We start from the raw sequence: 13,182 nt of genomic DNA, 5'->3' as shown, positions 1-13,182 counted from the left end.
GACATGGAGGAAGACAGGAAAAACCAACAATGAACCGACAGGGGAACACAGGAAGAGACAAGACTAAATACAGGGAGGGGTAATCACAAGACGAGACACAGCTGGGGTAAGGGAGGCAGAAACACAAGGGCAACAGGTGAACACAATCAAACAATCAGACACACCAGGGAAACTAAGACAGGAAGGCAAACACAGGAAGAAGGAACAGAGAAGACACAAGGAGGAAAACATTTCAAAACAAAACAGGAACCAGAGACAGAAAAAGACAAGACAAAACACAACACAGACAGATCGTGACACCAATGCAATTTTGGAAAGTTGCACCATTTAAATCTATTCTAGTAGACCTCAACAATGGAAATATGATCAGTAGAAATGGCCATGACATGGGACCTTTAAATCATTTCAGTTTGATTATTCAGTATTCTAAAGATCGTAAAAGGAGGATTTTAAAAGCACATAAGTCGTAGGAAATTCACGTTAGTGTACTTTTAAAATGTTTTCATGTGTTTTACATGTTTTTCATTATTTAACCATAAATCATTTCAGTTTGATTGTCCAGTATTTTTCACCTCTCATCCACTTCCATAGCAACAATGCACATATTTGATTTGCACCTAGTGTTTTTAGTATATCCAGATTTCATGTAAATCATTTTATATATATATATATATATATATATATTTGTGTTGTTTTTCCTTACTTTTTATCTTCTTTAACTGTGTCTCTGTCTACACCATGTACATGTTTTTCATTATTTGACCATGAATCATTTCAGTTTTAATATTATGTATTTTTAAGTGCTTGCAAGGAGGAATTCTTTTATTTGTAGTAATTTGTCTTGTAATATTTCAGTGCGTTAACACAAATAAATGTGTGTTACAACATGCAGTATTTACATTATCAAACCATAAATCATTTGACATTTATTCTCCACTATTTAAACAAATAAATAACTCCAGAAACCAGTGTTGAAAAGAAGATTACTTTTTTTAATGTTTTTTGCTCCACTACTATTATTTATGACAGCTGTATTTATTAATTTCCAGATGAACAGTTTTATCTAAAACAACATGTTATATAAATGTAATGTAATATGAAAATATACTTAGAAAACGCGTTTCGCATTCATGTCACGGATTTCAAGAAATGCTGCAAAATTGCACAGACATTTTGTTTAAATTTCCTTCTAAATGGCATTAATAAAGTCTTAAATCCAACTTTCCTTAAAGCTTAAGCTGTATAGGAGCTCTAACCCTGCAGGAACCCTCAGTGGAATATTTGTTATAGTTTGATGTTGTACATTTCCGTCAGTAAATCATCTGACACGAGGAAAAGGTGCAGGCAGAGACAAGAAAAGCCTCAGGAGATATTTATCACAATCACAGACAGGCACTCCCACTCTCTAACCAAGCCCAGACTGTATCTGCATGACTCAGATTTACAGTATTATTCCAGTGAAATCACGAGTGACACCTCAGAAATATATGATGCTGCACAGTGAGTTATGGAGTGAACAACAAAGCAGACAACAAAATAAATCAACAAAAGGGGATTTATTGCCGTGAAGTCAATATGAAACATTCATTTAAAAAGTGCTAAGGGTAAAAGAAAAGTACACACAGCTGTTTGTAGCTTTGCAAAAGTGATAATGATCCAATAATAAGAAGTGGGACGGAGTAATCCTAATGTATACAGTGTCCAGAGCCTGTTATATATCAATTTAAATGTCAAAAAACGTATTTCTAAACATGGGAAACGTACAACAAATGCAAATTAATCATACAGCCGTTTTAGGAAATTATCTGGGCTTCTTTTTTCTAACTGTGTGTATCACTAACATGCACTAAGGCTAAATTACAATATTATGACACCTGTTACAGAACTTGTTTGGGCACAGAGTTACAATCAGTCCAGAAATGTTCATCGTCATGCAGGCGCTCGTAAACGTAAGTGCTTTCAGAGTTTAACTCCAGAGAAATCCATTTTTGGATTTAAACACATGATGACCACATGTGATTTTTTTTTTATAGATGTGACCAAAAGTGAATGCATTTTTGGGGGAATTTTGAGATCAAAGTCGGAATTCTGTGAAAAAAAGTTAGGATTCCTGGAAGAATTCAGATGTTTTCCCAAATTCTGAGTTTTTTTTCAGATTTCTAGGATTCAGTATTCAGAAATGTTCCCAGTATTCAGACTTTTTTTCCACAAGATTCAATTATTTTCTCGGAATTCAGGATTTGATCTCAGATTTCTGAATTTCTCTGAATTGAATTTGGGTTTTTAATCTCAGAATTCTGACTTTTTTTCACAAAATTCTGACTTTTTTTACTCAGAAAGTTGACTTTAAAACAGAATTTTGACTGTAATTTGACTTAAAATAAATCCCTTTTGGTCATATCTTTTGAAAAATGCACGTGTCCCTAATCCTTTTTAAGTACTTTTGTATGCAGTGACACATCATGTTTGCACATCAGGAAAGGGGGAAATATTGCTAAATCCTAAAAAGTTAGGATTCCTGTAAGAATTCAGATTTTTCCCCAAATTCAGACTTTTTTTCAGATTTCTAGGATTCAGTATTCAGAAATGTTCCCAGTATTCAGACTTTTTTTCCACAAAATTCAAATATTTTCTCGGAATTCAGGATTTGATCTCAGATTTCTGAATTTCTCTCAGAATTCTGACTTTTTTTTCTCAAAATTCTGACTTTTTTACTGAATTTTGACTGTAATTTCTGAACTCAAAAAAATAAAAAAATCCCTTTTGGTCATATCTTTTGAAAAATGTACGTGTCCCTAATCCTTTTTAAGTACTTTATGTTTTTTATGCAGTGACACATCATGTTTGCACATCAGGAAAGGGGGAAATATTTCATCTTAGAGCACGAATCACATTCCTTAGTTTGTTTTAAGACATTCAGTCGTTAAGTCCCTAACAGGTAATCTAGTGAAGGCACTTTTACACGTGATTACGAGGCAGGTGTCACTTTGTTTTTCCCATAAAGGGCTAATTTTTCACTTCAAAAAGTCGCTAAATGTATGTTTGCTGTCCTCATTCTTCTTCGTTGGTGCTAGGCCACCTTGGTGAGCTGCAGGTCTCCGGAGACGTGTAAGGCGGTGAGGGAGGCGAGCGGGAGGGGCACGGTGGGTGAAACCACACAGAGGCTGGCCGTCTATTAAAATACGAAACTGCTGGTGCTCACACACAATCTCCATCTGAAGAAAAGGAAAGAGCGGAGAATATTTATTTATTTTAACAGGGACAGTGCACATTAATCAACATTTCTGTAAATGTGCCAGAGTTAGCAAAGAGGCTATTTTTCATCTGTAGTCCCTGGACATATTTTTTAAGTCACCCGAAAGACACATTTCATTTTTTAAACAAGTAAATAAAATAAAATAAAAACATGCAACATACAGTACTGGAAATGTTAATAAAAAAACAGAACAATAAAACAAAACAAATAAAACAAAAAGAACATGTTAAAACACAGGCAGTGTAGACAGACAGATTGTGTCAGTGTTGGCAGAGCTGATTCCTCAATAAGAATGTTTTAATTGGAAAAAAAACGATCAGATCAGGTTTACACACACAAGGCATTACAATAATAGCTTAAGTATATTGAATTGTTGGAGGAAGAAGCTGTAAGCTATTTTGCAATATTTTATTTGCCATATGTATTGTATATTCCAATGTTGGAGTAGGTATTATCTTAACCTCTGTTCAACACTGACAGGGGTCATTGTGCATAATGAGTACTTCACCTTTTGATACTTTAAGTACATTGGTTCAGAGGTGGGAGAAGAGCTCAGGTCTTGTACTTGAGTAAAAGTAGAAGTACTCAGGTCTTGTACTTGAGTAAAAGTAGAAGTACCAGAGTGTAGGAATACTCTGTTACAGTAAAAGTCCTGCATTCAAAATGTTCCTCAAGTTATACATATATATATATAAATATAGTTAAAGTAGCGACAGTAAAAGTAGTCATTGTGCAGATTGGTCCATTTCAGAATAATATATATGATATGTTTTATAATGATTGATCATGAAAGTGTTCTCAAAGCTGGTAAAGGTGCAGCTAGTTTGAATGACTTTGTATACTTTAGGGTAGCTTGTGAATTTACTCCAGGTGGAACTAAAGTCTGATTTAACACTTGATTATATTTCACATCATTCATCCAGATCTGTAAAGTAACTAAAGGGATTAAATACATGTAGTGGAGTAATTAACCTTTTACCTGTGAATTGTAGACGAGGAGAAGTATGAAGTAGCATAATATGGAAATACTCAAGTACTGTACTTAAGTACCTAAACATTGTACTTAGGTACAGTACTTGAGTATATGTACTTAGTTACTTTACACCTGCCATTACTCAGGCTTGTACAAATATCAGAGGTTATGAACGTACCTTGAAGGATTCTCCGGCTGCAAAGGGAAAGTATGAAAGTGTAGTTTCAGGCCGTCCCCACTTCCCGGCCACACGAGCGTTTCTCTGCACCGCCTTCTCCGTGAAGCTCACCTTCAGCTGGAGACCCACATCTGCCTCCTCCTCTTCCTCCTGAGGAGCGCAGGACAGAACCACCTCCATGCTGCAGGGAAGGAAAACAGAACATTGCATTTAAGAAAAATGTGGATTCTCTGTAGAACAGTGACATCTTCTGGTGTAAATCACAGCTGTATTATATTAATAAGGCATACACTTGAAAGAGGCACTATTCAGCTTTTGGGGGGTTTTCCTTCCCTGTAGTGTGTTCTAAAGGTTTTAGTGCATGTAAATGGTCTGCAGAGGCTAAAATCCCCGTGTTCCCTCCAGAGGGAGTTTCTCTCCCACACACCCACTGCCTGAAACTGATATACACCTGAACATCAGCAGGAGAGGACTCTTTAAAGTAGAGACACTAAATACTGATATACACCTGAACATCAGCAGGAGAGGACTCTTTAAAGTAGAGACACTACATACTGATATACACCTGAACATCAGCAGGAGAGGACTCTTTAAAGTAGAGACACTATATACTGATATACACCTGAACATCAGCAGGAGAGGACTCTTTAAAGTAGAGACACTACATACTGATATACACCTGAACATCAGCAGAAGAGGACTCTTTAAAGTAGAGACACTACATACTGATATACACCTGAACATCAGCAGGAGAGGACTCTTTAAAGTGGAGACACAACATAGCAGGAGAGGACTCTTTAAAGTAGAGACAATACATACTGATATACACCTGCACATCAGCAGGAGAGGACTCTTTAAAGTAGAGACACTACATACTGATATACACCTGAACATCAGCAGGAGAGGACTCTTTAAAGTAGAGACACTACATACTGATATACACCTGAACATCAGCAGGAGAGGACTCTTTAAAGTAGAGACACTACATACTGATATACACCTGAACATCAGCAGGAGAGGACTCTTTAAAGTGGAGACACAACATAGCAGGAGAGGACTCTTTAAAGTAGAGACAATACATACTGATATACACCTGCACATCAGCAGGAGAGGACTCTTTAAAGTAGAGACACTACATACTGATATACACCTGAACATCAGCAGGAGAGGACTCTTTAAAGTAGAGACACTACATACTGATATACACCTGAACATCAGCAGGAGAGGACTCTTTAAAGTAGAGACACTACATACTGATATACACCTGAACATCAGCAGGAGAGGACTCTTTAAAGTAGAGACACTACATACTAATATACACCTGAACATCAGCAGGAGAGGACTCTTTAAAGTAGAGACACTACATACTGATATACACCTGAACATCAGCAGGAGAGGACTCTTTAAAGTAGAGACACTACATACTGATATACACCTGAACATCAGCAGGAGAGGACTCTTTAAAGTAGAAGACAAAATAACAAAATGACAGTTTAATAAAAAAGTATTTAAAATCTTTTTTTTTGCAGAAGATTGTGTAATTCTGGGTAAATTGTTGGTCAGATGCATCTGATTTGAACTTGATCCGAGTACCAAGATGATAAAGCACACGTGTTTTGCAACACATGATTAAATAATCTCTTATTAGAAAGAGAAATACAATGCAGATGAAATGCTTGTCATGTTAAATAAAGTGTTCAGGGAAATGGCCTGAAGACTACTTGTCCTTAAAACCCTCCTGATGTCGCTGCAGCTATAAATAAGTGTCTTGACATAGAAACAGTTCTGCATCAGAGTTTATTTTAGCACTGAATGTTTATTTTGTGCAGCCTCACTGCCATCGTTTACTGGATCTTGACTGATGACTGAATGAGTAATGAGCCGACTGATGTTATCAACTCAAGAAATCCCAGTGTGACTCTTTAGGTTTCATGGGATTTTGCAGATTTCCCACCACATCCACATACTTAACTATAATTAGGAAACACACTGGCATTACAGAGAGTCTTTTCCCAAAACGGGACATATATCTGGTGGTTGGCATATGCAACTAAAACACAGCTGACAGTGCTGTGAAATTCAGATTGAATAGAAAGTCAGTAACTTACTTCACCTTTCAAGAAAGTAAAAAATGAAATACTGCAGTGAAAAAATCTCCATTACAAGTAAAAGTTATTTATTTAAAAGTACATAAGTATTATCAACTAAATAAAAAAGTAAAAGTACTCAGTATGCAGAATGGCTCTTTTCACAGAATGCTATTACATTATTATTGAATATTATACTATTCTGTTATTGTCAAATACATAGGCTACTGTACATACAATACATGTAAGAAGAATGTAATGTTTGTCAATTTGGAGCTAATACTATATTACTTTTTAAATACTGTGTAATAAATCCAGAGGGGACATACCAAGTAAATACATGTTTATAACAGGAATACATCGAAATACTCAAACAACTCAAGTGTAATTATAGTACTTAATCACAAAACTTGAGTAAATGTACTTTCCACCACTTGAATCTGCTGCCACGTCATGCAACAGTAGGCCATATCAATAATGCAGAATCCGCTTTTTTTTGTTGCAAAAATGGAAACAGGTGTGTGCACTCACCTCTTGGGTTTACTGTTAATAATTCCCATAACGACCAGCTTCATTGAAGGCCGCATGCCTCCCTTTATCTCTCCGCTGTACTCCCCCTGCCAAACAAAATAGATGTTAGAAAGACATCTCACACAGGGAGAGGCCCACCGATCAAAATCACTTTTAATATCGCATGCTGTTGCTTCATCATGCAGCATGCTGGTGTTTTAATCTGCAGAATAAAGCACAGCCACCGATGGGAACAAAAGCTCCATTGATGCACATCTTTAACAGTGACTCAGCTGCACTAAACTGCCTGTAGTTCCTCCAGTAAATCACATATCCTACATGCAATAAATACTTTTTGCAGACATGTTACAACACGCATGCTACTGAGCTAAATACGTACATTTTCTTTCTTGTCCTGTTCTTCCATTCCACTCAGGGCGTGATACAGTGTGGAGGTTTGCAGCCGTGATGCCAACTGAGACTCCGGATAATAGACCACGCCTGCTCCACGTTGTCATAGAGACTGGCTCCCAAATTGGCATTTATAATGGGGGGAGACAGGAAGGGGGATATATTACAGGCTGCAAATGCATGATGTGCCAATACAATTATGATTATGTGGATGGAAAGTGGGTTAAAGAAGATTTTAAACACTGATGTGTATGAGTGGGTTCATCATTTTTCTGCATGTTAATGCTGCGTTGTTGCTGCTTTCAGTCTGCAGTGAGCGTGCTTCACATGTTGTATCGTAACCTTCACCTGATGCTGCCTTCAATGGTCACAGTAAACCTCGTAAACTGGTACTGGTATGTATTAAATACATGTAGTGGAGTAAAAGTACACCATTTACCTCTGAACTGAAGTGGAGTAGAAGTACTAAGTAGCATAACATGGAAATACTACAAGTACATCAAAATGGTACCTAAGTACTGTACTTGAGTAAATGTATTTCCACCTCTGCTTAAGTAAGATTTGAATGAAGGAATTTATACCTGTGATTTTGGCATTACAACTTTTACTACTCAAGTAAAATCACTTTTTTATCCTAATTCTATAACATTTAATACATTAAATAAAATGTAATATATATTCTTCTACATACAGTGCATTTCTTCATACTCTTACCGACATCTGTTTGTCAAATTAAATACAACTCAGATGTTATACACGGTTTGTTTTGTGTCATCCTGTTTGGATGGCGGTGTTTCCGACAGTTCCTAAAAGCAGCAGTAGCAGAAGAAAACGCCCACCTCGTGCCAACCTTTGACCAACCGGCGTTCGACAATCAGCTGATTTGGTCACATGACCTTCGCTAACATGCAGCTAGCCTCCTAGCACAACAGCAGAGATAGCAGGAGTGTAAATAGTCCTCCGTTTTGGGGCAAAACGACACAAAGAAATGAGTAAGTAACTTTATTAAATACTCGCTAACTTGTTCATGATGTGTGTGTGTTTCTAAAGTCTGTTAAGGATGTTAGCTAACTTAATGTTTTGCATTCAGCCAGTCAGCAAGAATGTAAGCTAATGCTAATGCTATCCTGTGACATAAGACAGCTGTCAAATCTGAGAAGAAACGATATAAATATTGTCATTTTAAAAGTGTATTTAACTAAATAGCGTAGTTAAAGTCACTACAGCAGCTCACTAGACATCTATTATTATTTATTTTGTATCTTGAGTTATTTGTTTGCACAGACAATTAAAGGTACAGATGAAAAATAAGACATCAATTGGGCTCAATCAAAAAATGTGTCGATCGATGTGTTTTTTATTGACTTTATACATCCTCTAGTTCAATAAAATGAGTTTCAAATATTCTATGCATAGGCTTACATTCTGTATTATGTTTGTCTGACTCTGTAATCATGTATTACATTTACAAAGCAAACCTATATTAGGGATTTTGAAGCTGAAAGTATCTAAAATATGTGTGTTTGTCAAACTCTGTATACATAAAGGTGTTCGGTAATGATCAGATCTAATCAAGTATGCTGTAAAACATGTACTGCATTACTGTAATAATTGGAGGAAATGTAAAATCAAACATTACACACGTTATATTGTTTACTTATACTGCCAAACAGGACTTATTGTGTGTAGAAGTATAAGGAAATACATTTGAAACTAATCCAAATCCAAAAAGGAATCATACTTAATGAGAGCTTTAGAATCTGATTATCCAGAAACAACTTCCTTCCTGTTTAGATAGATTACTTCAGTTGCAATTTGGTGCTATATATATATATTTTTTTTTAATTAAAAAAAAAAAAAACACCTTGAATTTCAGGCGGGGTGCGGGGCTCCGCCAAGAATGGTAGGGGAAACACTGTATAGGATATACATATTTTATATATATTTGTATTTTTGTATTCGGGATTGTGGGAAACGGTATTTCGATCTCTCTGTCTGTACACACAAACTGGAAGATTGACAATAAAGTTGACTTTGACTTTGATATTGTTCTTATTGTCTCAGCACTTTTTTCACCATTGTTATTACTTGTTTGTCTCTCTTTCAGGTGAACAAAGCTCGAGTCTCCCCCTGGGCTTCATGGCAGTGACGGAGCGTGTCCACTTGTGACGGCTGAGCGGATTGGAGGAGGGTCTCAGTGACAGTGGTCATGCATCCCTTCGGCTGCGAGGCGGAGACCTCCCTGCAGGAGCTGTTTGAGTATTTTAAGAGATGCCTGCAGCACGGGGAGTGGGAGCTGGCCAACGCCTGCGTCCCTCAGCTGGTCAACTCCACGGGGGGGCTCTCAGAGAAACTGCGAGACATAATCAAAGCCATCGTCAGCCACCCGTACAACTTAAAGTGAGTCACAGTGCTGCATGTTCACAATCACAAGACATAAGGGTGTTCGTTTTGTATGAATTTTTAGAAAAATCTAACATGAAGCACTATTTCCTGGAGCATTGATGAGGGCGATATCATATGCACATTTAGCACGATAAAATTCATTTATTTGAACTCATAAAAAGCACTTTTGAGCACTTTTTCCAGGCTCTTGCAGACATTTAAATGCAATTATAAAAACTATTTATTATAAAAAAAGTAGACCTCCTGTTGTTTACTATATAAGTGTATACAGTAATAATTGTACACTAGTGTAAGTGTAAAATGATAACATGTTTAAGAGCAAATGGTTTTTATTAGTCAGGTTTTTCAAAAATAAAAACATACATTTAAAAATGATCTTAAAGCCGATCCGGATTGATTTAATTCTGACACCCCTCGTTATTAGGTCTGCTAAAAACCCTAATATTACAATTGTGTGTATACTTTTTTTTTGCTGTATATTTAATGACTGTATGTTTATTTTGCAGATGGGAGTCTGTGGGCAGTCCGCACAAACTGGCTTGGTTTTGGCTTCAGGTGTTGGAGAAATGGACAGACGAGCAGGTAACACTTTACAAATATCAATATCAATATGAATACAAATCAAGCTCTCTTTCTTTTGTTTTTATTTGTTCAAGTTAAACTAAAACTATATTTCTGGTATTTGAGTTATCTTATTTGGAAGTAAATCGTTCTTGGAATCAGGAAATCTGTCTTGAAAATGTGCCCTGTGCTTTTTAAAAAGCAGACATGTCGTGCTATGAAACGGTGTGAAAATACAGCTGAAACAGAATCCACACACTGACATGATGCATCTACTCTTAAATATTTACCACTGATGTAGAAACAAATCTGAGAAGAGAATAAGAGAGGGCTGCTGCAGTTTCTTTATTGGTTTATCAATTATTGATTCATGCTGTAAATGGGTTGCTGGATACAGCGTCGGAGGCGGGGTCTCTATCTTTCCTATGAGAGCTGCTCATTGGCGCATGAAGGCAAAATGGCCCAACTTTTGAGAGAGTGAAACGTCACAGATTACCCATCATGCCTAGCTGTCAGAGCAGAAGAACCCGTGGGTGTTTCTCAATGTCGAGTAAAGCTGCTCCAGAGCCACTATTTCAAGCATACTACGTCATCGAGTGCCGCCGAAGGACTGTTCCAATCTCCAGTATACTTGGAAATCTACCGAGCCCAGCGTACTTCGTTTGGAGAAATTTCGAGGCTGCACATGTGTAGACTGCGCGGTCTTAAAATCCCCACAATGCTTTGCGCACGGACCAATGTCCCCAAATCTGTGGCGGAAAATGTAAGGCGGGGCCTCTCATATGACGCACACCTGCACACTTGCTAGCCTGTTCCACTCTTTGTTTTCCGAATGCCAGGAAATATTCTTGCCTCGCTTCTGAAGCAAGTGACTCGGAAGACATGTGCTACCAAGCAAGCGTACTCGAGATTGAGTAACACCCCGTATGTGCAGTCACAGAGCATGTGCCCCTTAAGCCCCGCCCCCTGAGCGCCCACTCTCGGCTCACTAGAATGAATGGAGAGAGAAAATACATCTACATTCGGCTTTTAGTGCATTTTACAACTTTAAGGACCTAATGATTCTAATAAGGGCTATACAATAGTTCATACTGGGTAGTTTATTTAGTTTAAAAAAAAGTATCCGCTGATTTACAGACGTCTCTTTCCCGATGTTAGTCAATGGGGAAAAGTCTTTCTGGGCCGGGTGACGTCAAGGACTGATACGGAAGTTGTAGTACCGCCGTTTGGACACAACGAATATTTTCATCAGAGTCCGGCGCACTTCCTGGGGGCTTGATTATCCCTTTCTTTTATGTTAATTTTCTTTAAGTTTGAAGCACTTCGAGCTGCATTTCTTGTATTTAAGATGCTTTACGAATAAAGTTTATAAATACAATTGTTGTTGTTTACTGTCCTCTGCAGGTTCCTCCGGACGTCAGGAGAGAGCTGGAGTTCCTGCTGCTCCTGGAGGAACTCGGCTCAGAAAACATACCAGAGACTGTCCTCAAGGTTCTCACCATTTAATCATTTAACAACCGGCGTCTACTGTTGAAAATGTAATAGTAAAAACCAGATAATAAAACGCTTAACCATTTAATTAACTGAGACACAATTATACTGTATGTTCACACCGGCCACGTACATGCAGATTATTTCATATGTTGTGTTTTGGGGATTAGCGTGACTGTTGAAATGGTAACTTTAGTCTGACATCTTTTTTGCAGGAGTTGCACCGGGCCTTTCTGAACTCGCAGTCGGAGCAAAAACCTCCAGAGGGTCAAAGGTCAACAGACGCCGCGGTCGAGTCCTGCCTGCGGACGTTACTGGAGAAGAAGAAGCCCAGACTTGCCCAGACCTTAGCACATTTCTTACAGGTAATGATAGATATATTATAACTTTTTAAAGCAACAAAAACGGATTAAAACTTTATAAAGTAATATGCAAAGAGTGGAAATAGAAATGATGTCTCTTTTATAAACGTGTGTGCATATTCATTTATAAAATCCATTGATTGATTTGTTTTTATTATTATAATTTAAAATTACACTGTTATCATTTTATTTATTTATAGAATATTTATGATCCTTTTTTACTTTTAGCTACTAATAATTTTTGTTTTTATTGTTAGCCCTTTTCTTTTGTTGCAATCATGGTAAATGAGGAGTCCCCTTCATTTGTGTTTCAGGTTAAATAAACATAACTAATTGTATTTATTAGAAGATAGTGTAAGATATGAATAGGTATATGTTGGTTGCATTTACTATAAGTTGATTATATGAATGTGAAGGTTTAAAAATGTGATTATGTGTTGTGGGAAAATACCAATATGTTTTGTCTATTTGTCCGTTTCCCTACATACGATACGATATACTTAAGCAATAGCTCACGACAGGCCGTGGTATATGGTCATTATATCACAGTTAAGGGCCGTGGTTCAACCCCCCTTAACTGACAGGCAGATCAAAAATAGTCCGTTGTTACTGTTTGAACTACGTAGCAACGATAGGAACTGCTTCGATAGCGTTTTTGAGGAGCTTTTTGATTACAGATTTGAAAACATTGTTGCTTGCTTTAAAAGTAGCACAATTCATGATGTCAAACCTTGGAAAGTATCTAGATATCCCTGCCCTAATGCCAAAGTAACTGGCAACTGAATATGTTTTGCCGTTTGATGTCTATGTCTGGACCGTTGCGTAAAAAGGAGGGTTTCTGCCCCGTTACTTCTCCGCTGTTTTCTTGTCCCAGTTTGAAAAGCATGCAGTTTGCTTTTCAGCCCAACTGTGTACAGTTAAATCGACCGGACTTCTTTCTGCAGATG

The 13,182-nt window shown here is 37.3% G+C and overlaps 2 protein-coding genes across 2 annotated transcripts in view; one reads left to right on the top strand and one right to left on the bottom strand.

The window, feature by feature from the left end:
- Positions 1–2,719: 2,719 nt before the first annotated feature.
- On the bottom strand, positions 2,720–7,492 carry si:ch211-10a23.2 (uncharacterized protein LOC567812 homolog). The gene is given in 5 exon segments (XM_034144329.1): positions 2,720–3,136; positions 3,138–3,215; positions 4,408–4,588; positions 7,026–7,111; positions 7,405–7,492. Coding segments are annotated over 5 exon segments (438 nt in total). The 5' UTR covers positions 7,432–7,492; the 3' UTR covers positions 2,720–3,070.
- A 791-nt stretch (positions 7,493–8,283) lies between these two features.
- zfyve26 (zinc finger, FYVE domain containing 26) overlaps positions 8,284–13,182 on the top strand; it is a 58,808-nt gene continuing 53,909 nt past the window's right edge. Inside the window, exons 1-5 of the mRNA XM_034144341.1 lie at positions 8,284–8,407; positions 9,523–9,815; positions 10,328–10,403; positions 11,787–11,873; positions 12,089–12,238. Coding sequence (XP_034000232.1) covers positions 9,625–9,815; positions 10,328–10,403; positions 11,787–11,873; positions 12,089–12,238 — 504 coding nt within the window. The 5' untranslated portion in view covers positions 8,284–8,407; positions 9,523–9,624. The remainder of the gene's footprint in view (positions 8,408–9,522; positions 9,816–10,327; positions 10,404–11,786; positions 11,874–12,088; positions 12,239–13,182) is intronic.

This window comes from Trematomus bernacchii, unplaced genomic scaffold, assembly GCF_902827165.1.
Source record: "Trematomus bernacchii unplaced genomic scaffold, fTreBer1.1, whole genome shotgun sequence".
Taxonomy (NCBI): Eukaryota; Metazoa; Chordata; class Actinopteri; order Perciformes; family Nototheniidae; genus Trematomus; species Trematomus bernacchii.
The sequence above is the reverse complement of the archived record's forward strand: the minus strand, read 5'-3'. Positions and strand labels throughout refer to the sequence as shown.